Source organism: Pelobates fuscus, chromosome 7, assembly GCF_036172605.1.
Source record: "Pelobates fuscus isolate aPelFus1 chromosome 7, aPelFus1.pri, whole genome shotgun sequence".
NCBI classification, from domain to species: Eukaryota; Metazoa; Chordata; class Amphibia; order Anura; family Pelobatidae; genus Pelobates; species Pelobates fuscus.
Genome location: NC_086323.1, coordinates 111497502 through 111524564, shown reverse-complemented (window position 1 = coordinate 111524564; position 27063 = coordinate 111497502). Strand labels below are relative to the sequence as shown.

General features: G+C 42.3%; 1 protein-coding gene across 2 annotated transcripts in view; it reads right to left on the bottom strand.

Moving 5' to 3' along the window:
* The window catches only part of GRAP2 (GRB2 related adaptor protein 2), a 153654-nt gene that overhangs the window by 2788 nt on the left and 123803 nt on the right, over positions 1–27063 (bottom strand). For both annotated transcript variants that reach the window (XM_063427428.1, XM_063427429.1), the window contains exons 4-5: positions 25729–25848; positions 3604–3772 (exon numbers count right to left, since the gene is read on the bottom strand). In XM_063427428.1, the coding sequence (XP_063283498.1) occupies positions 3604–3772; positions 25729–25848 (289 nt within the window). The remainder of the gene's footprint in view (positions 1–3603; positions 3773–25728; positions 25849–27063) is intronic.

Sequence of the window (27063 nt, the reverse complement as noted above, 5' to 3'; positions counted from 1 at the left end):
CTGGGGGACTGGGCACTCAAATGGCAGAAGAAATTTAATGTTGAAAAAAGTTATGCACGGGGGCGGGGCCTGACCGCCAAGCTGGACCGACGTGGAGCACCTTGGCTCCCTGATAAACCCTCAATAACCGGCATAAAATCACCCCTCATCATCTGCAAAAACCCTCAGCTGCTGTGAGAGGGCAAAGGGGACCCAACCAGCAATCCTCGGGGAACTATCAGCTCCCGATCTCCGGCGACACGGTCAGGTGGGCGGATGGGACTGCGGCTTGCTGTGAGGCTCTGGCGGGAGAAGCGGCCGGTCTCCCGTGCTTAGTCCGGCGGGACCTCTTGCGCGCCGACTGAGGACCCCGTTATCCCCCCTGTGGGCCGGGGGGGTTATCTTGGACCCCACCGGGGACGCAGCGACCATCCAGAGCATCTAAGCGGTAGTAAGACTGACCAGGGACCGCATGGTTAAAATCAAGATGGCCGCCGCGCTACTACTGAGACGGAGAAGAAAGGAGGAAACACAAGAGCAACGGCTGAGCGCCGTCTGCCGATCGGAGCAGTTCAGAACACCCCACGCTGACAGCAGCCAGAATACAGGCTTTACAAGGTGTATACTCCACAAGCTAGCCCAGCTCACCATTATGAGAACACACACACCATCCGAGACATAACCTCTCACTAACATCGGCAGAGCTATGGGGACTCAGGACTCTGACCCTGCCTGAATACAGGGGTACAACGAACATGGGGAATAAGCTCTACCCCACTCCTGGCTGACAAGCCCCCAAACACGTAAATAATCAGCTATAATCACAAGGAACTTGAACATCGCAAAGGACACTTACCGACTTAGCACAGCTGCAGGAATGATCAAGCGGCTGCTAACCATTTATACCTAAAGTTATAGTAGATTATAATGTGACTCTTAATTTAGCACCCCCACTTTAAATATTAATGCGTGCCTCTTACAGCAGCATCTCCACCTGCAGCTCCCTACAGAAAGTATTTACAAGGTCGGAGCGTACATGTATACCCGGCGCTCTGCTGTCCCCTGGTGGTCAAATTTTAATAAGCGGATATAAATTGTTACTATGCATAGCCTGCAATCCAACCACTACATAACCAAGCATGTATAGACTAGCTACAAAAGTATATCACATTTATGAATATCAGATGATACCTGTCAGTTTATAAGCAATGTCCTGTTATATGCATCTTTTGATAATAACGTTAATTAACCTTGTTACTGTTTCTACTACAAAAAAAAAAAAAGTGCAGCACATCTTGTCTTTTGCGAGTACAACACTTGTTATGTCATTCACCAACCTTGTCTTGTATAATCAACTCTGCACTTTGAAAAATAAAGAATAAAAAAAAAAAAAAAAGTTATGCACTTCGGCGTAAAGAATACACAAGCAACGTATACCCTTAATGGAGTCGAATTAGGGATAACAACACACGAAAAGGACTTGGGAATTGTTATGGACAACAAACTATGCAACGATGTGCAATGTCAATCAGCAGTGGCTAAGGCCAGTAAGGTATTGTCATGCATGAAAAATGGCATTCATTCTCAGGATGAGAATGTAATTTTCCCTCTTTATAAATCACTGGCAAGACCACATATTGAATGTGCTGTGCAATTTTGGGCATCTGTTCTAAAGAAGGATATTATGGCACTAGAAAAAGTAAAGAGGCGGACTACAAAATTGAATGGAATATATCAGCTATGAAGAAAAGTAAACAAATTTAAACCTCTTTAATTAAGAAAAACGTCGCCTGAGAGGGGATATGATAACATTATACAAATATATTCGGGGCCAATACAAACCATTGTAGAAGATAAGCAAAGTGGTGAGCTGCGCCAAAAGTGCTCAAAGTGAATGTAATAAAAGAATATTTTAAACATACATATAGGCAATCTTGATAATGTAACAGGATATGACCCTCAAAGGAGACAAAAATACAATAGGATAATAGTGCAATATATTATAAGCAGTTAACACGTATGTGTATAAAATACCAGATAAAAGACTAACTTACAATTTGCAGAGCTACTGCGAGCTCTGCTGTATAGCGCCTGGACGGTATAATCCCCGTCTTGGGATATGTGGATATAGGCTGTATGGAATGTCCAATACTCAGCAAGCATATATATAGGGAAAACCCAGAATAAAAATTCCAATAGTGCAATATGTCAGGCAAAACAGGAAATGTAAGAAGTAGATATCCTACTTACGATTTCCAGAGCAATGACTTCCTCTGGTGTTGATAGCTTGTGGTGGTATAATCCCCACCAAGGGATAAAAGAGATAAGCAGCAATCCAGCAGCACCAGGAAAATATATGAAGACCAAAGAAGGAGTTGGAAAAAAGGCTGTGACTTTTATTTATACAAAAGGTAAAATAATTAAAAACCAGCTTCCAGTCCCTCACTTATTCCAGTCCCAAACCATTGTGTGGAAATCTATTCACAAACCGGACTTTACTTAGGACACGAGGTCATACGTTTAGACTGGAAGAAAGAAGATTTTGTCTAAGGCAAAGGAAAGGTTTTTTTTTTAACTGTAAGAACAATAAGGATGTGGAATTCTCTGCCTGAAGAAGTGGTTTTATCAGAGTCCATACAGATGTTCAAACAGCAACTAGATGCATACTTGCAAAAACAGAATATTCAAGGATATCATTTTTCAATGTAGGGTAATAGCTGCTTGATCCAAGGATAAATCTGACTGCCATTCTGGGGTCAAGAAGGAATTTATTTCCTAGTTTGTTGCAAAATTGGAAGTGCTTCAAACTGTTTTTTTTTTTGCCTTCTTTTGGATCAATAACAAAAAACAAATGTGAGGAAGGCTGAACTTAATGGACGCAAGTCTCTTTTCAATTATGTAACTATGTGTGAGTGTGTACGTGTATCTGTGTATGCTTGATATAGGCATTCATGCACATTCTGTAACTCATGGATGGGAATTCATGCATTCTTTATATTAATACTCCCCCCTTCTAGCATCATTTTCTGCACTGTTCGCTTGTTTTTTTTCTCTCTTTCCCCCCTCACTCTGTGATCTTCGCATACGATATTTACGACCCTCTGCAAGTATGGTATCTATGTTCTATCAAACCTGTGTCTTATCTGCACTCATCTAGCTTTAACCCCTGTATTACAACTCAACTTTGAATTCTATGTGCCGTCTTGCTTAGAAATGCTTCAGACTTGAGAAAGGGAGGTTCTCCTGAAAGCTTGTCATTAAAAAACTCTGTTAGTCCAACAAAAAAAAGGTATTACAATATACGAATAGTATCTGTTTTTTTACACACACACACACACACACACACACACACACACATATATCGCACATGCTCACATTCATACACACAAACATTCATACACACATTGTCATATTCTTATATGCACAGTCATACATGGACACACAAATTTTTGAACTAACACACATTCATATACAAGCACACACTTACATTCACACAATCAAATTCATGTAGACACATACATTCATACACTGACACTAGATTAGGCAGTATCGGAATAGACCATTGCAACACTTTAAGGAATGGGAAACATTGGTCTAAGAACCATGGGTCTTAGTACTGCATACCTCTGTTTCTGGTGCATCTTCTCGAAGGTAAATCTGTAGCTGTCTAGAGATAGATGACGTTTTGTAGTACTCCACCATCTTGTTGATTGACTTGAATTTCTCTGTCCATAGGAAATAATTTCCACGGTTGTCCCGCATGACTTTGAAATGCTGAACATCTCCTTCGTGCCTAGGAAATAATTCATAATTTCTCTGAGTGTGCCGTTAATATGACCAGAGGCAAAGTCTATACTATAAAAGTACATATCATAAACCTAGTATGCTTTTTACTGTTGTCATTCAGGCAATGTATTAATAAATGGAACCTTGTTGCTTTAAAGGCTGTAAAAGTTGTGGTTTATCTGACTGCATATATGTTTATGATATGTGAGGGTTAATTTTGTAAACACAATATTTAAAAGAACATAAAAGCTAGTACGACTAGTGCAATTCTTCTACCTTGACCGTGAGATGCGGGTTTACCCCTTAGGGCATATGTTCCCTATAGGAGAGATGTTCTTGGGAGGACAGAGGAAAGAGGTTGGTATAAACAAGGAGAGGGATGTGACTGGGATTGTGAGAATATGTGTATGATTCCAATAACAAACATTGCCAGGATTAATGTGCCAATGTTCTAGAACAGTGAAGGCTACTGGCGATGTGTACACGATTTCATTTATACCCCGTTATCCCGTTTTCTTTTATGTATCTGTAATGTGTGAAATTTTCAATAAAATAAAATTTGGGAAAAAAAAGGAATATAAAAGCTAGTTTAATAGTTTAATGGACCTATAAACTTTGATTGTGGTAAGTTATTTCCAAAGCTGGATTAAGGTTTCCCAAAGTATGAGTTGTGTGTGTGTGTGTGTGTATGTAGGGAGTTTGAGTGTGGCTGTGTTTTGTGTGTAGTGTCTGAGTGTGTGTTTTGCTTCCTTCCTGCTTACATTTCCCTTGTGGTACAGTGGGATAGCATTGTGGTCTGCACCAGTATCAAGGGCAGAATACTTCAAGACCTCATTTGAGGTTATGGTACTCAGTTAATGACTAAGAACTGGCTGCAGATCTAAATCTTTGTGAAATGCTGGGGGACTGTGTGGGAACTATTAAATTGATCTGTACCCAATATTGGTGCTACAAGCCTCCCCAACCACAGGGCAGAGTAGCGAGATATTTTTGATCTCTTTGCCAGGTCAAGGAGGGCTCGCTTACAACCAGAGCTAGAACTCCTGTCTGAGCCCAGTTCCTAGGAAGCTGCCTATGACACATTATGGGTCATCCAGCTCTCCTTATATTCAGGTAAATACTATATGGTCTGGTCTTTGTAAGATAAACTCAATACAGGCTGTCACATTGACTATTCTTTGACACCAAGCAATGTAGAAATGGGCAATTTTGGAAATGAACATGGTATTGCAAATTGTAGGCCAAAAAAAAAAAAAAAAACCAGTTTGCTAGTGATTAACTATTTTGGCTTAAAAGTTGCAGTTTGTTTTTCAATTGTTTTCAATTCACATTTTTTTTTAAGGAAAACACATAATTCGTCATGTCAGTCTTTCTGTAATGTGCATAATAACATACCGTAAATCAATAAAAATAAAACTCATATATAAGGAAAACTAGTGAAATACAAAAGAATGGAAACATATATGTAGTGGTGAAAAAAGTTAGAAATTTGCTACTAGTCAATGCTTATCACGTTTGTTGAATGATTGTGCACACATTGACTTACGCATGCTGTACCCCAAGGACATATCTGAGTGAGGTGCAGGCGTATAGCTGCTAGACTTGAAGATTTGTTTCATTATGAACTGTTATTCGTCTGTCTTTGGGCCGAATGATCAAACTTTGAGCCGAAATGCAGCCAAATCACAAATGCGTAATCGGACGGCATACTTTGATTTATGATTCAGAATTCCACTTGTGTAGCCAAAGAAAGTGCTGATTGATGGGACAAAGGATAATTGATTTCTAGAGGACAGCCACTAAATGATTTTATTCACAGATCAGTAAAGAGGAAAAAAGGAGAAGTTTAAAAAAAAAGTATATATTTATGTATTTAATGAATGTATAAATATAGATTATTTTTACTGCCTCTGGGACAATGCACCTAGCAGTGTATAACACAATATATACATAGTAATTATATTGTGTATATATTTAGCAGTACACTGATTGCCCATTTTCACAGCCTTTTGGATCATCTGATTTGTTGTTCAAATCTTTTTTCATTAACAAAATTCAGATACATTTGGTTTAAAAGGTTTTTCTCTGTAGTTTAATAGCTGCAGTAAATTCTTCTAATTGCGGTCATGTAAATATTGCACATCTAAGGAAACAGGGGCAAGGGACCTCCATTCACAATCATTCATGTAAGGTTAAACTATCTATTATTTTAGGAGCGTCATTTCAATAATGCTCTGATTTTGGACAGGTAGGTGTAAAACATTTATAACTGACATTACAAAGAAAAGGGTTTAAATATGTTTTGATTTAGAATATTAAATATTTCAGCATCAGAGGTATGTCAAACACATTGACTGCATTTAGCAGACCTCGGCACCCAAATAGTTAAAAAATAATTATTTGTAGTTTCATAGTGTACTCAGTGCTGCGGAACTCTGCCAGTTCACATTACTGCTTTTTTCTCCCTGATATTACTACACAAATTCTTCCTAACAAAATGAGTCTTAATAGGTAGGTCTGCCACTAGACCATGGGGTTTTAGCCCTGAACTAAATAATTTTCAAAATAGATGTGGTATCTGTCAAGTATAAAATATAACTTTCATTACATTTATTGAATAAAAGAAAAATCGAATCAAGCATAAAAGTTTATTTCAACGATTATATAAAAAGTAGGAAAATCAGAATCCAAATCTACTTTCCACACTATACATAAACTGAGATAAATACTCCAATAAATCTTGCCAATATCTCCATAAGCACTATAATTGCTGGCTTGATTAAGAATCAGAGCCATATGAATGAGAACATGCAGTAATGCTGGGTGACCACTAGAGGTAGCCACAGTCCTAAAATTTCTAACTGGAGAACACAAATGACATCCTGACATAAGAGGTCACATTAAGTCAAAAGCTATGTTGCTTGCAACATATGTATATTGGTTTGAAAATTGTCAAATACAAGATATATATACAGAGATGGCTCTCTCAAAAAAAAGTATACCATAGTTGTCAGCATAAATAGAGTCAGCATAAAAGAGAGATGGGGTTCATGGTCAGATTACACTCCTGATCATCCCATGTTTATGTGTGAAATGCCCATCGAATGCAAGACTTGACCGTGTGTTTAAACATTTTTCTACTTTCTACATTCTGCTGTCACCACTTCTGATAGTGGGTCATTGTCGACTGTACAAATGTTTAGGAACAGACCAGCTTACTAAAATAACTAGGTAAAAAAATAGAGGAGAGCCTAATTCACCATGATGCCCGCTCTCTTTTTTCTCCTATAATATGCTGACTATATTGATGCAACAATGGTTTATAAAAATGTTCTTGCTGTAATCCCTTCCTTTATTTCTCTATATCTCACTGACGAAGCCTAACAAAGGCTGATACAATAGTCTGGGGTTGCTAAATCTCTCGTGCAGAGATAGCCGGCCTGCATTGTGGGTTTGTACCAACCGTATGGGTGGGATCAGTCCAGGGCCCGTGCAAAGATTTTTTTTGCTACACAAGTGAAGATGCAGGCCCCCCATGCATCTTCACCTGTGTGTCTCTTAACCCCTTTTAAATTTCTTTCCCCTTTTGTGTTTTTATCCCCTATTTTAAATGTTACCTTCTTAGTTTATCCTATCCCTCATTTCCCAATTTGTGTGTCTTTTACAACCACCCTTGTGTGTCTCTTGCAGGCCGCGGTAGAGGATCTCCTGTACCCTCTATCTGGACTGGGTAAAGTCTAAACAAGATCCTCTTCCACGGTCCGCGTGGCCACGCTACATGGAGTGACTGGCTGGATGGGGAGCTCCTGCAGGTCTCCTGGACAATGCGCCCCACAGGTTGGTGCTATTTGAGCTGTTGTTCGCTCTCACTGTTCTCTTCTTTTCTATTTCTTGAACTCCACCTATGGACACGAAGAATAGTGATGGAATGAAATTTAGGACAGGCCTCTCAATGCCATCCAATGACTTGTACAAGGGTTCAGATCTGAAGAGATCAATTGCTGGCTCCTCTCTAGTTTAACTTGTGCCTTGGTGTCTAGATTGTGACATCCTCACTGTATCTTAAAAAAGTCAACCTTTAATTCCATATAGATGTTTTTGTATTTTAGATAACAACTGAAAGTAGAAACAAAAATGTTATGCTGATATTTGTGCACGCAGAAATAGCAAATAATTTGACAAACATGCTTCTGTTTTAGTCAAGTGAGGTTCCACAGCCCACCAAAAGATGTCTCTCTTTATACTGAAATGAGAACAGTTGCATGAAAAAAATGTATGTATATATATATATTTTCGGAATTATCATTATTCGTCCTACGTGCTCATAGCCCTATGATGCATCATGACCCTGTCTCATTACATGAACCGAAAGTCGAGATTGATCTGGCAAGGTCAGTAGCTTAGGAAGTAAAAGGTTTGTTTCATTAACTCCTGCAGAGCTTTAACACAATGATGTGTTCAAATTGTCTGCCCTGCCCTCCCAATACCCAACTATGGATGTTTAACCCTTTCAAAGAAAAAAATATATATATTGCTGAACCATTTACCAATGCATGAGTTAATGCCATGTAATAATGCCAGAAAGCCCAGGGCTGTTGTCTGTTCCATCTGTACATATATTGTTATTCCCTGCTCTTATAGTGTTATAAAAAGCATTCTACATAAGATGACATGCCTGTCCGAGCAGCTTACTGATCTCTTATAAAAGTCAACCAATTTATGTTCATAACCATAATCACAATGTCATCAATAAGGGACCACTGCGGATTCATTTAGTTGCTTGGATTCTGTGTCTGAATATCATGTTATCTTTCGACAGCATATAGAGAGCATGAACCAGTAATTTCATGTTGCAGATGCTTTCACCTAGCCCAGGTAGGTAGTGGATAGCAGGGAGAACAGACATGACATAAAGGACCACAACCAGTCCATTTTTGTCTGTTTTGTTTTGCTTGTTTTAATACAGATGGCCTTTTACAAGCGGCTTGTAGGTCTACACTTTGTTTTACTGTAAGCACGTTAGCATGCTGGCGAGTTTTAATATCTAAAAGGAATTCGGTAATGAGGAATGTTTAAAGCGGAGAGTAACACAATGTAGTACAGTGTCTAGTATGGTCTTCCTATTGTTGTCTTTCATACATTTAGCTGGGTTTGGGAGGTGGATAGTAAAGTTATATACAAGGTACAGCTATATATTTTAGGTTCCATTCTTGCACAGTCTGTTCAATCTAGAATTTTGTATCTCCTTCTCTGTTAATCACCTTCTAAAGCTTGCAGAAGTGTGTTAGATTTATGTTCAATATACAGAGCCGGAGATAAAAACTTCTAAAGTATGTTAACATCTAATTGAAAATGAAAGTTTTTTCATGCAGGCTGTGTGTGTCAGAGCCAGGGGAGGTGAGGTAGGGTTCCATAAACAGAAACAAAAGTGATTTAACTCCTAAATGGCAGAGTACTTAGCAGTGAGACTGCAGGGGCATGATCTATACACCAAAACTGTTTCCTTAAGGTAAAGTAGTTTTGATGCCTATATTATCCCTTTAAAGGACAACTAAAGGCCCACAGGCGACTTCATCATGTTAAGAGGTCTGTTGGAGTGGCCCTGTTGTTTTAGACCTGTAATCTAAAACATAGTTGTTTAGTAGATACAGCAATGTTATGATTGCAGAGTTAGAAGTGCAGAGTTTCACTTCTGTTGAATAAATGAGTCAGACTCGCTTATTCAATCAAATTCTGCTCATAGAAAGCATTTGATTGGTGCAACTCAATGATTGGCCACACATATGCATTAACCTTCCAATGCTTCCCTATGAGAAAACATTGGATTGGCTGAAATCATCAATCTCAAAGGGACACTATAGTCAACAGAACAACTACAGCTTATTGTAGTTGCTCTGGTGAGAATAATCATTCCCTGCAGGCAATTTAATGTAAACACTGCCTTTTCAAGCAAAAGGCAGTGTTTACATTACAGCCTAGAGATACCTCCAGTGGCCACTCCGTAGCCGAAGTAATTAAATTCTGATGATATAAGCAAGAAGGTAGACCTGCATGGCGTTGGAAATAAGATACGTTTTCCTACCTTTTATGGGGGTTAAGGGGTGGCTAGCCACCTAACTACAGACACTCCTCACTTATCCGGCGGGTTTCATTTCTACAAACCGGTCGTAGAACGAATTGGTCGGTAAGTAAGGAGTTAAGAGATTCCCTGCTCTGGTGCGCTTGTCTGTGTTTGGGGAAATTTCCCCAAACATAGACAAATGCACCAGAGCAGGGAATCCCTCTAATCTATGTTCGGGCAAATTTCCCCAAGCATAGATTTAAGGGATTCCCTGCTCTGGTGCGCATGTCTGTGTTCAGGGACATTTCTCCGAACATAGACGAATGCACAAGAGCAGAGAATCACTCTAATCTATGCTCGGGGAAATTTCCCTGAACATAGATTAGAGGGATTCCCTGCTCTGTTGCGTTCATCTATGTTCGGGGAAATGTCCCCGAACATAGACGAATGCAGCAGATCAGGTAATCCCTCTAATTCCCACGACGGCACGCACTTACCACCTGCGAGAGAGCTGATCGTAAGTACGAGCCATCGTAAAACAGGTAGGTCGCAAAACATGTTTGTTTTCCTGACCCTATAGTGTTCTATAGTGTTCCATTAATGATCTCAGTAATTGTGATGGGTCAACTGGGGCAAGACCATCATGGCAATGCAGGAAAGTTTAGCAAAAACTACTTTTTAAAGCCTCAAAAGAGGGAGGAGGGACAAATACGTAGGGTAACACAATAGTGTAAGGAATACATGTTTATATTTCCACATTTATTGAAAGAATTTTGATAAATTGTATTTTATCATGGTATGGTAACTGCATACTCCATATGTGTAGCTTGGAGAATAAGAGGAATCATTAAGGCACATTTCATCCCAATTATGGATTCTTCAATCTTCTTCCCTCAGGGAAACGCTATAGGATTCCGTATTGTTGGACTCGCAGGTTTGCGAATAGTTTTGTTTAATCTGCGGTGATGTCTTTGAATTCAATCTATAAGCGATAGTCTGGTTTGTTTGCTAGGAGGATACATTAGGCTTGTACAAGTGCTTTGTATATTTATTGGTGAACTGCACTTAGTGGGTTTTACTTGCACTTGTTCATGTCTAAAATATAATGTGCACTTTATTTAGGTGGCATTGTGCCACATTTACACTTATTGTGCTCCCATTGGCACTTATGCTCATGGTCGATGTGATTGCGTTTTTTTTTTTTTTTTTTAATCTTTATTTTTCATTTCATGCACGATAGCGGTTTACAACATTAAGAAGGGTATAGGCGTGCCTGGTTGCACGAGTATTTGATATAATGAGTTTGTACAGATATTTTGACATTTAGCATAGTTATACAATTGCACAGTTCAATCGGAAGCAGTTGTTGCCGGTTTGTGCAGGGTAGCTTCATGGTTTCTTCCGTTTTGGCGGAGTGTCCGATACTCCTGTGGCTTGGAGCTATATTCTGCATTCGGTGTAAGAAATCAGTAGTCGCTTACTTCCTGTTGTCTCCGTGCACCTGTGTGCTCTAGGTCCAGATATAGATGAAGAAAGAAAGGGGTAGGGTTAAGGGGGGGAGCGGGTGGAGTCTGGGTTTTGCCAATGTGGGGTGGACGACACAGGGGGCCACACCCTCTGACCTTTGTAAGTTATCGGACCCTTCTAAGGGGTGCTAATCAGCGGTTGGTATAGTCTTCCCATGGCTCCCATGTTTTAAGGAACAAGGGATATGTGTCTCGGATTTGTGCTGTTAGTTTATCCATGAGGTGGGCTTCCTGGATGTTGCGGGTGATCCTTTCCATACAGGGCCGGTGCTAGGATTTTTGACTACACAGGCGAAGATGCATTTTGACGCCCCCCTCCCCGCACCCAAAAAAATCCAATGCATCTTCACCTCTGTGTCTCGTAGCCCCCCTTTTGAATTTAACCCCCATTAGTGTTGCATATCCACTCTCTTACCCCTCTGGTCCCTTTGTGCCTGCACCCCCCTTTAGTGTGTCTCATACAACCCATCTTATGTATTTCTTCCCCATCAGCCCCTTTCTTCCCCCCAGTCTATCTCTCTTTTTCTCCCATATAGACATAGACATAGATACAGGCAAAAATACATACATGCACAAATACAGAAACATACAGACACATAGCCATACAAGCACACAGACATAATTATTCAGGCACACAGTCACAAAGATATACAGACACACAGTCATAAAAGGCACACAATCAAACAAACACAGTCATACAATTTACACATACAGGTACATTGTCGTACAAACACAAACATACATTCATACAGACACAGGCCCACACAAAAATACAGACACAGACAAAGAAACAGAGATTGGCATACAGAGACATACATACACAGTGATACAGAGACATACATACGCAGACAGTCATAAAGAGACATACAGACAAGGCATACAGAGACATACATACACAGACAAACAAAGAACCCTGCACACTGATACCGTGTAAATGCTCCGGCCATCCACAGTGATAGATGCTCCGTGTCAGGCAGTCATCGCTGGATCCACCGGTAAAGTCTTCAAAAGGAATAAACGCAGGCAATACTCCAATAGTAAGGATGGTATATTTATTGATAGGTGAACCACCCCATAGAAAGTGCGACGTTTCAGCTCAGCAGAGCCTTAATCATGCAATAATGCTCTGCTGAGCCAAAACGTTGCACTTTCTTTGGGGTGGTTCACCTATCATAAAATATACCATTATTACTATTATAGTGTTGCCTGCGTTTATTCCTTTTGAATACATACACAGATCGTCATACAGAGACATACAGACTGTATGACGGTCTGTGTATGTACACAGGATGGCTAAAAGATAGATCCCCATCTGTCGTGCAACTTCAACAATGCTTGGAAAGCTGGGGCTCTACCGATTCCCCATGCTTGCAGGATTGTATTTAGCACGTTGCAGTATTTGTGTGTTTGACTGTAAGTATGTGTTTGTATAGAGTATGTTTGTGTGAATGTAGGGGTGAGTTTGTATGTAGTGTTTGCGTTTGAATGCAAGCATGCATTTACGTGTAGTGTTGGGTTTTTGAATGCAGGTGTTTGTTTATATATAATTTTGGTGTCTGATACAGACGTGTGTTTGTATGTAGTGTTGACATTTGAATGCAGGGGTGTGTGTATGTAGTGTTGAAGTTTGCATGCAGGTGGTTATTTGTGTGTAGTGTTGGTGTTTGAATGTTGAGATGTATGCACATATACACATACACTGCCACACACGCACACACACTGATACACATACACGAAGATACACACACTAACGCATATGCAGATACACAAACTGATACACATTCAGATAGACAGACACACATATACAGATACACACAAACACTGACAGACATACAGACATACACACACGGACACTGACAGACATACACACACAAGACACTGACAGACAGAAACACACACAGACACACTGACAGACAGATATATACACACACAGACACACTGACAGACAGAAACACACACAGACACACTGACAGACATACAGGCACACTGACAGACACACACACACACACACACACACAAAGACACACTAACAGACAGACATACACAGACACACTGACAGACATATAGATACACACATACACACAGACAGACATACACACACGGACACTGACAGACAGAAACACACACGGACACTGACAGACAGACAGATATATACACACACAGACACACTGACAGACAGAAACACACACAGACACACTGACAGACATACAGGCACACTGCCAGACATACACACACACACACACACACACAAAGACACACTAACAGACAGATATATACACACACAGACACACTGACAGACAGAAACACACACACACACACTAACAGACATACATACACACACACACACATGCTGATCAAAAAATACACTTTTCTAGCCAAAGACAGGAGGGTGGCTTACCTGGGGACTGCTGGCTCAGGTAGTTGGGAGTTGGAGCTAGTCCTGCCCAGCCCCCCTCCTATCTGCAGTCTTCTTTGGAGGAAGTCCTCCCATGCTCACATGAAGGTGGCCAGCGGTAGCACCGCCCCTGCTGGGCGCGCTGTGTGCTACAGAGGGAGCAGGGATATGACGTGTTCATATCCCCGCCCCCTCCACACAGTCCGCGGCAGGAAGGAAAACTGGTCTGTGGGGATGCTGCTGCCGCTCAGCCACGCTATAAGAAGTGACCGGCAGGAGAGGGGAGCTGTGCGCTTCCCTCCTGCCGGTCACCCCGACATTTGCGCCCCCCGGGCCGGTGCGCCCTAAGGCGGCTGCCTGTGCCGCCTTATGGACGCGCCGGCCCTGTTTCCATATGCGGCACGTCTATTTGTAGCCAGGTTTGTGCCATGGCTCTTCTAGCTGCCAGTGTGATTTTGTTGAACAGTTTCTGCTCTTTATTGGTCAGGATGTCAACTGGTCTAGCTATTAAGAATGACCAGGGGTCCGGTCTAAGTGGTTTGTTTAACACTGCTGTCAGAAGGTGAGCTACCTCCTCCCAATAGGTCACTACTTTGGGACATGTCCACCACATATGTAGATATGTGCCTTTCTCTCCACATCCCCTCCAGCATGTGTCGGTAATTGTTTTACCCATGCGGTATAGTTTGACCGGGGTGGTATACCACCTCATAAGTGTCTTGTAACACTGTTCTTGGTGTATCACACATATGGATGCCTTTGCTGCTGCCTCCCAGATATCCTGCCATCCCCCCCCCCCTCCAGTGTTTGTTGTAGGTCAGTTTCCCATTGTGTAACATATGAGGGGGTGTATGCCTTATCTGATGGTGCGCTGAGCTGGGTGTATAGGAGAGTGATGAGGCCGGTACGTGGTCCATCCGATATGCATAGTGTTTCATAGAATGTGTGATTGGCACTGGCGGCTGTTTTAACCTGTGTCGTGCCCAGGGGCGTATTAGCCGCGAGGCAAACAAGGCATTTGCCTTGGGCGGCATTTTCCAGGGGGCGGCAAAAAAAGCCGCCCCCAAATGCCCAAGGCAAATGTCTTGTTAGCCTTGCGGCTAACAGAAATGCTGGGCTGCTGCTGGGCGGTCGGGCGGCGCTGGCGGGCGGCTGGCGAGGGAGCACTTCCTCTGAGCTGTCTGCTCAGCTCCCTCGCGCGCCGCACAGTGAGGCTGGGAGCCGGAATATGATGTCATATTCCGGCTCTGCCTCCCAGCCTCACTGTGCGGCGCGCGAGGGAGCTGAGTAGACAGCTCAGAGGAAGTGCTCCCTCGCCAGCCGCCCGCCAGCGCCGCCCGACCGCCCAGCAGCTACTGGACCACCAGGGAGAAAGATGACCCCCCCCCCCAGCATTCCCAAAGGTAAGGAGGCTGGGGGGGGTTAAAGTAAAAAAAAAAAGAAGTGTTAATGTGAGTGAGTGTGAGTGTCTGTTAGTGAGTGTGAGTGTGAGTGTGTCTGTTAGTGAGTGTGAGTGTGTGTGTCTGTTAGTGTGAGTGTGTGTGTCTGTTAGTGAGTGAGTGTGTGTGTGTCTGTTAGTGAGTGTGAGTGTGTGTGTCTGTTAGTGAGTGAGTGTGTGTCGGTGAGTGAGTGTCTGTCGGTTAGTGAGTGTGTGTGTGTGTGTCTGTTAGTGAATGTGTGTGTCTGTTAGTGAGTGTGTGTGTGTCTGTTAGTGAGTGTGAGTGTGTGTGTGTGTGTGTCTGTTAGTGTGTGTGTGTGTGTGTGTCTGTTAGTGTGTCTGTTAGTGTGTTTCTGTTAGTGTGTTTGCCTGTGAGTGTGTGTGTATGTTAGTGAGTGTGTGTGTCTGCTAGTTTGTGTCTGCTAGTGAGTGAGTGTGTGTCTGTTACTGAGTGTGAGTTTGTCTGTTACTGAGTGTGAGTTTGTCTGTTAGTGTGTGTGTTTCTGTTAGCGAGTGTGTGTTTCTGTTAGCTAGTGTATGCGTATCTGTCAGTGAATGTGTGTGTATTTAGAATGCGGGGCGGGGTAAAGGTTGGGTGGGGGGGTGCGCGGGGGGCGCCTGAGTTTTGTCCTGCCTGGGGCAGCACAAAACCAGGATACACCACTGGTCGTGCCGGCAAAGTCCCGTAGTTGGAGGTACCTGAAATGATCTTTAGTGGTTAGTGGGGCAAGAGTTTGAAGGTCTTCGAATGTTCTGGTTGTGCCTGCGTGATTTAGCTGGTGATATTGTTGTATGCCCGTGTTTTCGATGCCCCTGAAGTCTCTAGCAGTTAGGCCAGGTGGGAACGCCTTGTTACGTAGATATGGTGTGAGTGGTGATATTGGGTGAGGGAGAGCGTGTTTGTGGGCTGTGGAGTCCCAGATCCTGATTGAGTTCAGGATTGCTGGGCAGGTTGTGTTAATCTCCGGTCTGTCAGGTCTTGGGACCCATATCCAAAATTGCGGGAGATCTGTGCCCATAAGCAGGGTTTCTAGGTCAACCCACCTGTGGGTGTTGGGTGGTGAGTGCCACTCTATTATTTGTGCTAATTGTGACGACAGGTAGTAGGCGTGTAAATTGGGGAGACCCAGTCCCCTTTGCTTTTGGGTGTATGCAGGGTTTGTCTCGCTATCCTGTGCCTCCCCCCGGTCCATATAAATTTGTCTATGGCTGTTTGGAGTGGTTTGAGGTCTCCCTTGGTGACCCTCACCGGTAGTGCCTGGAAGAGGAACAGGAGGCGCGGTAGCAAATTCATCTTTACACTATGTAGTCTCCCTATCCATGAGATGGGTTTTTCGTGCCATGTAGCGAGGTCTTTCATTAGAGTGGACAGCAAGCGTTTGTGGTTTTCGGTGTATATGTCGTTGGTGTCAGGTGGGAGAGTAAAGCCTAGGTATTTGAGAGGTCAGTGGGTGATGTTCAGTTTGTGGGTTTGGGCCAACCAATTGGTGTCTGCTTCATTTAAGCCTAGTGGCATGCCCATCGACTTCTCAATGTTTATCTTATACCCCGAGACACGCTTGTACTCTTCTAAAAGGTTGAGGAAGTTTGGCACTGAGTCCTTCGGGTCAGTGAGGGTTAGCAAGATGTCATCGGCATACGCCGAGACTTTAAAGTCCTCTGTCGCTATTCGGATGCCCCTGATCCCTGGGTGTTCCCTTATATGTGTTAGTAATGGCTCAAGGGCTAGGATGAATAGGAGGGGGGACAGTGGGCATCCCTGTCTCGTTCCATTTTTGAGGGCAAAGGGGCGAGGCGCTGTACCAGGCACCAGTGTTTGTGCTCTGGGGTTCACATAGAGGGCCTGTACTGCATTGACAAATGTGTCTGGCAGGTACATTTTGCGTAATAGTGTGAACAGGTAGGGCCAGAGTACCCTGTCAAACGCCTTCTCCGCGTCCAGGGCGAGGATCAGAGCAGGCGTTTGTTTCCTCCTGGCCCTCCATATGAGGTCCATAGCTCTCCGTGTGTTTTCATATAACTGTCTTGTGGGGAAAAAGCCCACCTGGTCAGCGTGTATGTATGTGTTGAGCAATGGGTTCAGTTGGGCGGCCAGTAGTTTGGCATACGCTTTGAGGTCGAAATTGATAAGGGATATAGGCCTGTAGTTGGTGATATGTGTAGGATCCCTGTCTGGTTTGGGGATAAGGGTAATGTCTGCATTCGTGAGGTCTTGGTGTGGCCATTCTCCCTCTGTCCATTGTTTGTACATTTTAGTTAGATGTGGCGCTAGTTCGTCTTTTAAGGTTTTATAGTATGAGCCGTCGAAACCGTCAGGTCCCGGGGCTTTATTCCCCTTGAGCCCTGCTATGGCTGCTAGTACCTCGTCCATTTCTATGGGTGCTCCCAGCTGCTCTACTAGGTTTGTGGGGAGTCTAGGTGGCAGGGCCTTGGCAAGGAAAGTCGCAATCTCTCCCATGTATTCTGTGTTAGTCTCCGTCAGGGTAGGGGCATGATTATGTAGGTTGGCATAAAATTGTGTAAATTCCTCGTTGACATCTTTGGGGTCAGTCAGAATCGTTCCTTGTTTGGTTCGTATGGCTATTGTTGGTACTTTACTCGCTTTAGGTCTTAGGGCTCTCGCAAGGAGGGTGTCCATTTTATTGGACTTCTCATAAAAGAGCCTTTTTGTGTGGCGGCTGTCATTGCTGACTTTTTCCACCATCAACTCCCTTAGCATTCGTCTAATTTCTTGTAGGTCTCTCGTGGTGGTATGTGTCGCTGCTTGTTTATGTTGCATTTCTATTTTACGTAGTCGCTTTTGTAAGTCCGTTAGTTTGTCATATTTTTCCTTTTTATGCTGTGTGGGCAATTTTATGAGGAGGCCTCGTATTACTGGTTTATGTTGGGGAGATGTCTGGGTTATCGTTGTCTTGGAAATAGTTTGAGATCTCTTGCCTAATGCTCTCCTGTATCTGCGGCATCTTAAGGAGGGAGGCGTTCATTTGCCACTTCCAAGGTGTATGTGTTCCTGCAGTTTTTAAAGTGATTTCAATGTCTGTGTGATCTGACCAGGATATTAGGTTAATTGCGGTGGTCTTCATCCACTGCATACCCATTCTATTCGTGAGGAAAAGGTCTATGCGGGAGTAAGTGGCGTGTGGGGCTGAGTAGAATGTATAGTCATGATCACTTGGGTGTTGGATTCGCCAAGGGTCCAACAGTCCTGTGTCAAGTATGAATTTGTGTAGCAGTTTGTCCTGTCCCCCTCTGTGTTGTGAGCGTGGGAGCTGTTGACCCCCTCCCCGATCAATCGCGGGGCAGGGGGTCGCATTAAGGTCCCCTCCCAGTATCAAGATTCCCCTCGGGAGATTGTTTACCAGCGTTTCAAGTACTGTCCAGAACTCCGGTGAGGGGGAGTTTGGAGCATATACATTCACCAGATGATACGTGTGGGAGTGGAGGGTGCCCAACAGTACCACGTACCGGCCCTCCATGTCATTGTGTACGTTTGTGACTTGCAGTGGGCATTTTTTGTGTATGAGTATTTCAACCACATTTTTTTTGCATTTGGCACGTGATGCGTACGCTCTCGTGTATATGTGGTCTGTTAGAGTAATTCTCGTGTTCCGCGACAGGTGCGTTTCTTGCACAAAAGTGACGTCAGCGTTTTGGCGATGCACTTCTCTAAGGAGTAATCTGCGTTTGGTGGGTGCCATTCACATTTAAGGAGGTTATTTTCAAGGCCATGGTTCGTGGTGGGTTAGTGTATGATGGCTTACCCTGTTCGTGACGATTTGTTAGAGTATTCCTTGTTCCTGCCGGGGTCTGTGCCGTCCACCCCAGCGGGTGTAACCCTGTAGGCTAGCCTATGCCCAAGTCCGGAGGCAGGTATGGGAGGGTGAGGGGGAGGGATGGGGGGGTAGAGAGGAGAGGAGGTAGACAAAGAAGAGGTTGTAGTGGGTTTACAACCTAAGTGGAAGCAAATGTACAAATTATATATACAAACAAAAACTTTGTGAACTCTTCAGGTTCACTATATGCTCAATACAGGACAACAATTGGTAACTTTATCCGGGTCTTATCAGTCACCAGGAGCTATAGGGGGTGGGCGTCCACCGCGCTGAGGGTATCTCCTCTAACGGGGGGGAAGCTCAGCCGGTACGCACCCTGGCAAGGCTCATATAATATAAGAACATCCTTTGTCTTCTGTACAGTGGGGGGAGGGGGGTGTCCTCTGGTTTCTATCCTGCTAGATCCGACCTCTTGTCTATCTATCTCAGTTGTCTCTTGGCCCATTGGGGGATACCCTTGTTTGCTTTTCCATCATGCCAGTACTTTCTGCTGCTGAGTGCTATAGCTACAATTGGCAAGATTGGGCAAGGTTGTCTTCCGCGTCCCTCTTTCTAGATCCCTGCTGTGGTATGGCAGGGTTCTCATGCCTGTCTTTGTGCGCCATGAGGTCGCGGGGGGGAGGGGTATGTTTATGTTAGTCGTGCACGGGGATACCCTATTCTGCTGTGGGGGGTAGTCGTGTGGGGGGTCGTACCCGTGTGTGTAGTCCCTCTTAATGCCTTTCTCCTTCCTAGGCGCCCTCTTGGCTGTACGCCGGTGAGTGCAAGTGTCTCGTGAGGAGCGTCATCAGTGAGGCGTGCCTCTTATTCTCAGCATCACAGCGTCCGTGATGGCCACAGATGGCCTCCCAGGTCACATGACCCGACATTCCCGCTCTTCCGGGCTGTGCTCCACCCAGTCCAAAAAGCGTTTACTGTCAGTAACCCCATAAATTGAGTCTGATAAGCGTCAATGTCCCCAAATGTTCCCTCCATTTTAACGTGAAGCCCTGTGTGTGGGTTCCCCTTTAAGCAATCAAGTTAAAAAAAAAAAAATTGTGTATGTATAAGGGAGGGGGTTCCCGCCTCATCCAACGTCTCACCCACCATATTGTAGTAGTTGACAATAAAGATGAACCCGTGCCATATCTTAACCACCTATAGGGATATGTGTGCTGTATTTAGGTGGGAAGCAGTGTGGGTAGTACCCTAGGTCCGGTATGCTTCTGCTTTAGTGCCCCCTTGCAGCTCCCCAGCCCCCCGGGTCCCGGTTTCCCGCAGGCCTACGAGGTCTCCTATACCCTCCTCCCAAGCTCCCCTGTTACAACAGCATTGGTAACAAATATAGCAACTCCAGGCCAATTGGCACTAATTAAAGCATTAACGTATAAAAACAAATTAAAATATTAGTGTGCGTTCAGTCTTATGGTATACGTTACTGAGTGTCCTCGTTTCAGCTGTCAGGTAGAGTAGGCGCTGCTGCCCCGCCATTCACCGGCAGTTGTAGATCATCCAGTACCGTGATATCCAAGTCCTTCATAAAGTCTCGGATGTTCGTCGTAGGTAACAAGATGGCCAGTGTGGGGCCTTGTAATATTATGATCTTGAAAGGATAGCCCCATGCAAAGCCGATCCCTTTCTGCTTTAGCAGATCCGTGACTGGTTTCCATGCCCGTCTGCGGAGAAGTGTTGCAGGAGTGATGTCTTGGTATAGGTGAATTTCAGTTCCATCATGCGTGAATGGTCGCGTCCTGCTTTGCTTCAAAATGGCTTCCTTTGTAGTGAAGTAGTGCCATTTCATTATGATATCTCGTGGTGGACTGGTCCTCGGGCCTTTGGCTCTGAGAGCCCTGTGTGCCCTGTCAATTAGCCACAGGTGGTCTGGTATGTTTAGCAGGTGTTGGCGGAAGCATTGGACGAGCACAGCTTCTATGTTCTCCTCTCTCACCGTTTCGGGGAGGCCTCGGATACGCAAGTTATTGTGTCTCGATCTATTGGAGATATCTTCCAGTTCAATCTCCAATTTAGTGATTTTTTTCTGGAGGCTGTTGGTAAGGTTGGCGGTGTCGTTTTGCGCTGCGACCATCTTGGCCACCCTGAGTTCCGTATCTGTTGTGCGGGCTCCGATGGCAGCAATCTCGGCCTTCACCTCCGCCGCTGTGCGCTTGATTTCAGACGCCAGGTATCCTTTAACCTCGGCCAGCGATTGGAGTAGGGCGCCGGAGGAGGCTTCAGGAGCCGATCCTGGTGCTGTGAGTGCATCCAGGGAGCTTGGGATGCTGTTGCCCGCATCCACCATGTTGCCACGTGGCGACGGTCTCTGTGTCGCAAGCATTTCAGCCACTGAGATGGCGTCCTTGGGACCTTTTTTGGTGGGTTTTCGGCTGGACATCCGCGTTGGGTCCACTTGGGCAGTCTGGAGAAGGTACGGTTCAGTTTCAGGTGCGGTTGAAGTAGGTTGCTGCTAATTATAGTGCTGTTTATGGAGCCTCTGTTGCGGAGCTCTGACTTTAGGCGGCCATCACGGTCGGCAGTCAGACCACGCCCCTCGTTTTTGCACTTTTATGCACATTATTATGTGTTCACATTTTTGCACTTTATGTGCATTATGTATTTTTTACACATGACTTATGTTTACTTTTTGTATTTGCACATTTTATGTGCTTACATTTTCACTTACCATATGTGCTCATTTGTTTTGCACTATATATATATATATATAGTTTATGTGCTTACACTTTGCACTTTATGCATGTGGCCTTGTGGGCTCACATTAAGCCCTTTATGTCACATGATAAAGATATATTGTTAAGGATTTGGTATTTATTTGCACTAGATGTATTAACTGTATATGGGTTTTATGGGATAGAATTTTGACTTAAATTGAGGTCATGGGTTGTATGCTGAATCTGTATATGGTGGTTCTATTGTATAAAGTCAATGTATTATTAGGATTAAAATTGGTATCAATGAAGAAGGATGATTGTATTTTTTTAAGTACTAGAGGAATTATGGTATGAAGTATAAATTGTAAAAGAGTACATTTTTATAGTATTTTTAATAATTGCTGCTGCATTTGCCCTTGTATGTACATTGTAAAGTGATAACAAAGATGCATTTAAATCTGAATAAAGCTGAATGTGATTACAGTGATTGTAGTGACTATAAAAACACTGGGCTCTTTTCCATGCTTGTCACAATTATTTAAGAATTTGATAATCGTTAAAATACCAGCCACTGTCGTTAGCGATTATGGTCAGTTTCCTTGTTACAAAATGTAATGTTTAAGGACTGGTAATGAATTGTTGCCCAAAGTTGAAATGTCTCCCATAGAGATTAAACTCCAAGAAGCACTTGGTTTTCATGTTAAATGGTAAAAAATACCACCCTTTGCCATCCCAAAAAGAGAACTCAATGGCTTCTGTCCTATATTACATTTATTTATTCTATATTTGAGTATATTTATATCTATAAGCATTTGTATACGTTGTTTTAAGTGAAAACTAGTGAAATTTGGCAAGTCAGGTGTATGCAAACATTTAAGGCAATATGCTCAGATGATCATGGGTTAAGTGTGAATGTGGTGAGCAAACCTATGAGTCCTGGTGGAGTTGCCATGGCAATAAACTATAATTTGTGCTTTTTTTCTTGATATATATCCAGTGTGCAAAATGGTAAATGTTATATGTTGGTTGTTATCAGTGGAGGCACACATGATTTGTCTCTTATTTTTTGATTGTTGTGTTTTGAGAGCTACCAAAAAGCTTGCGCTGGTTTTGCTCATTAGTGGGACTGACTTTCCTTTAGTGTGAAATTCAGTAATCGAACACCACTGAGGTGTAATTGTGACTTAAAAAAAAATAATAAAATATTGGATTTATCATGTATTTATTCAATTCTTATGGGTAGGTTTTGCACCTTTTAACATCTATTGCATCGGCGTACAATAGTCAGTTAGAAAATCTTAGGAGGCATGTCAATGATAATGCCATTATAAATAGTTACCAACAGTAGTTAACCTAGATGAACTTACAATAAATAAACTCCACACTTGTGTTAAAAACCACTGTTATTAAAACATGTATATGGGGTTTTGGTAAGTGAGTGAGTACGTACATTTTTGTTTAATTTCATTCATATATTAGACTTTATACTATAACTAATAAGCCTTCCCTGGAGTGAAGGGGATAATTTGCACGTTTTTAGTCGTGTTAACAGCATTTTTCTAGCTTTTTCTGGGTTGATAGTAAATGACTGCTGTATTTTATCTGGTATTTCCGATATAGGTAGATAGGAAAATCACAAAAAAACTCCCAGTACAGATACAAATTGCAGTACTCGCATTGCAGTACCAATGCAGAAAACACAATGCAGCCTCTGCAACCACTTGGGAAGCAGTAATATCAATTATCTTTTGCCTCTGGCATCTGTACTGTAATGTGCAAAGGCATAATCCTTTCTAATCTATTAAGTAACCCAAGAAAGTTCCTTCTTTTTCTCTTTCTAGTTAACAGAACACAGGTGTAAGTGCCAGTCACAGTGTGATGTCTTAGTCCATGACATTAATTTGCCCCATTACAAATGGTACAAGCAGCACTTTAATCACGGGTGTATGCTAGGCATGTATAAAACTATCATCCTTGCCTCCATAGCTCCCGTGCGTTTCAGACTTGTTACTGGGGGCTTATGTCTGACAGTTGCCCACGCGTTCTAGAATGCAGGGATCACAAGGAGATCTCTCCGTAATGAGAAGAGAAGCTGCTTTCCGAGTAGAATAGAGCAGGCAGGGATTAACCCTTCTGCTGTCAGACGCAGCATTAAAACAATGAGTATTTAATGAAGGACATTGTTCAATGTGGGCCACAATTTTACAAGTTAAATTGGAGACTCCTAAAAAACCCAGAAAGATTCTATTTATAAAATTATAATAAGCAACCTCACAATGACTTTTCTGTAGATGCAAGACTGCAGCAATAGGCTAAATAGTTTGCTTTGTATTTCTGGAAAAAGAAAAAAAAAAAGGCTAGTTTGACCAACTGTAAAATTAGCACAAGCGTGCAAGGCGAAAAAACATCAAGGCTGCTGCAATGTCACATATAAATGAGCCTGGCAGCTTTGACATCATCACTGTGTTCCAAATGCTCCACCAATGAAATCAGTGGGAAGGGCTGCAATAAGTAAATTGAAAGTACTTCATTTAAAGGCAATACATATAGAATAGTTTCACATTGCAGCTTTTATTATAACAAAACATCACTGAACACAATATGCCCTTTCAAATCAGATATTAGTATTGTTATTTCATAATCATTAATGTCATTTTTTATATAGCCCCAAAATGTTCCAGAGAGTATTACTATATTATAATATAGGTATAAGTGGCAAATAGGAGACAGTAAATATTAACATGAACAAAAGATGAAGAGGGTCCTACTCAAATGAGCTTACGGGGTGAGGTACAAGAGGAAGGCGTTTCAAACGGGAGGGGGTGAGATCCCCAGGTATTACGCATGCATTCTAGTTACACTAATGAAAGAAGGAGTGTGGAAGAAAACTGTAGAGTGGGAGGAACAGATAGTGATAGAGAAAGGGGCGTACTGGTTTAAAGGGACAATCGCTGTATTTATGCTTAGCTAAAGTTATTTTGGTGCTTAGAGGAATTACATTACCCAGGGAGAAGATAAACTAGCTGAAATAGATTAATTTAGAAGACCGTCTTAAGAGATTCGAAACTATGGTAAAAGTCATACAAGATGAGATATTGGAATAGTTCTGCCCTGGAGACATTCTGTAGGTACGTTTTGAAGTTTTGGCAGTGAGGGGTGAGAACAGAGGATGAGAGAAGGTCACTTCAAGTGGGTATGATTTGAAAAGGGGCATATTGTAACTTTGCTTGTTGATAACACTCCTCACCAGCATTACAAGCCTGTGACGTATAGTGTTTAATTGAGAATATCACCGAGTAATATCACAGCAATAAAACACTGACAAGCATCTGTAGAATTTTTTTGGAAATGACCAAGGAAACACATAAGGAGGGCTACAGGGGAGATAGGTGGTGCATAAGAAAACACATACATGTGGACAATATAAAGAAATTCGAAAAACCATGGCAAGTTTATAGTCAGCTTGCTTCGATTTATTTTTGAGTTACATTTTGTCTTTCATTTACTTTCCATGACCTGCTCTTCACCCCATCTTTCATTGCATTCTCCTTCTCCTGGCAGAACTATATACACTAATGGACCCACCATCCACACATAAAGGTCGCAGAGAAGATAATACTGCATCGCCCTCATAACATAGGTTATGTTGACCTATGGAACTCTCCAAAGCACTTTTAACTCCCTTCCCAAAGGATATACACTATGCATAGACACAAAAAGTAAAGCACTTTACTTTCCAATAGATAATGGCACCCAGCTGTGTGGCTGGCATCCACCGAATGAAAGCAGCAAGGTGACCGGAAAATAGTTTTTAAAAAGTAGGATTTTCTACATTAGTTTATCTTGAATCTAAATCATAGATCTGGGGTAGGCAACCTTAAGCAATGACAACTTGCTATCATATTCTCTATAAATTTGTGAATGACAAATCAAGATACAATGGTGAGAGCAAAATCTCAATGTATCCCTCCTGGTAAACATCATTGTTTAAAAATAAATAAATAAATAAATAAATAAATAAATATATATATATATATCCTTATGAAAAAAGATTTACAACGATACCTGACTGAGATTGAGAATTCCCCTTTGGAGGTCTGGCTGCCTCGAATGATGAAAGATCCAAGACATTTGCCCATGAGTAAATTCTCTGCATCCGCACGGGATATGTTCTCCCTGTACCATCTATAACATCAAACACAGAGAAAGTTTAACGAGAACATCAGATTACGTAAATAATCTGCGTATTAAGGCAGCTTGTAATTGCTAATCCCTTTATAAGAAACACTATCAAGTATTACATGAAGTAAAATGATCATTACAAGTACAAAGTATTAGAGATTTATTTGATCTGGAATTTCATGTTTAATACAGTGATTCATAATATCAGCAATTACTAAAACACAGGCATGTTTAACGATAATTAATGATTATGTCAAATTGCATAAAAAGCACAATATTTATTACTGCGGAGGCATGCAGCAGGGTAAAATAATAATAGAATTGGGGGCATTTAAGTTTCCAGTTTAACAATTATTGCAATTTATTGGTTTAATTTACATTTGTCCATACAAACAGGGGAAAGGGGGATAGTCACAGGTTTAGAGTGAAGATGCTTTATGTACTGTTACATCTCATTACTATTAATGCTCTTCAGATTCTGAAAAGAAGAAATGCAATTATAAGTGACATTGTTTGGATACATTAAACGTTATATAAGATTCTACCTCTGGCATCTGGCAAATATACCACAATGACAAACTGGGACACAAATGAGAGCCACTGTCCTAACAGAGCTGCCCCTTTAAAGACTCTATTCTAGTGGGTGTCATATAACTAGGACAATGTAATTGGTGTTATTCATGACTCTACTATAGGGGAATTGTACCTCTATCAGTAGCAGAAATGGAAATGAAATGGCTCATCTGAAGAAATAAATTCCCAGGATTACAAAGTCAGTCCAATACAATATACTTACTAAAAGACATTCCAGAACAGAAAGTTGTTTGTAGGCTGTTTAGGCTGTTGTTGTTGTTGTTTTGGGTGTTAACTAAGCTTTGTGCCCATTACATTTATTTTTCTCTCTATGGCCTTTACTTTGCATTGTAAACTTTTGGCTTTTGAAAATGACTTTGACGTCACCAGTAACAGCAATAATAGAACGTAGCATTTACCAGGGTGAGATGTCATGGAATGTATATTTTAATAGGGAATTGGTGATGTACTGATGCATTGAAAGCCACGCGGTTATTAAAGCTGATGTTTCCATTCAAACTCTTGCAATGTATCCCAAATGTATGATAACAAGTGCTATCGTGTAAATCGCTAATAGGTTTCTGTTCTACTATCACAGCTTCTCCTACAGCTCATCAGTGAGGCATGGCTGATATCTTTCTATTC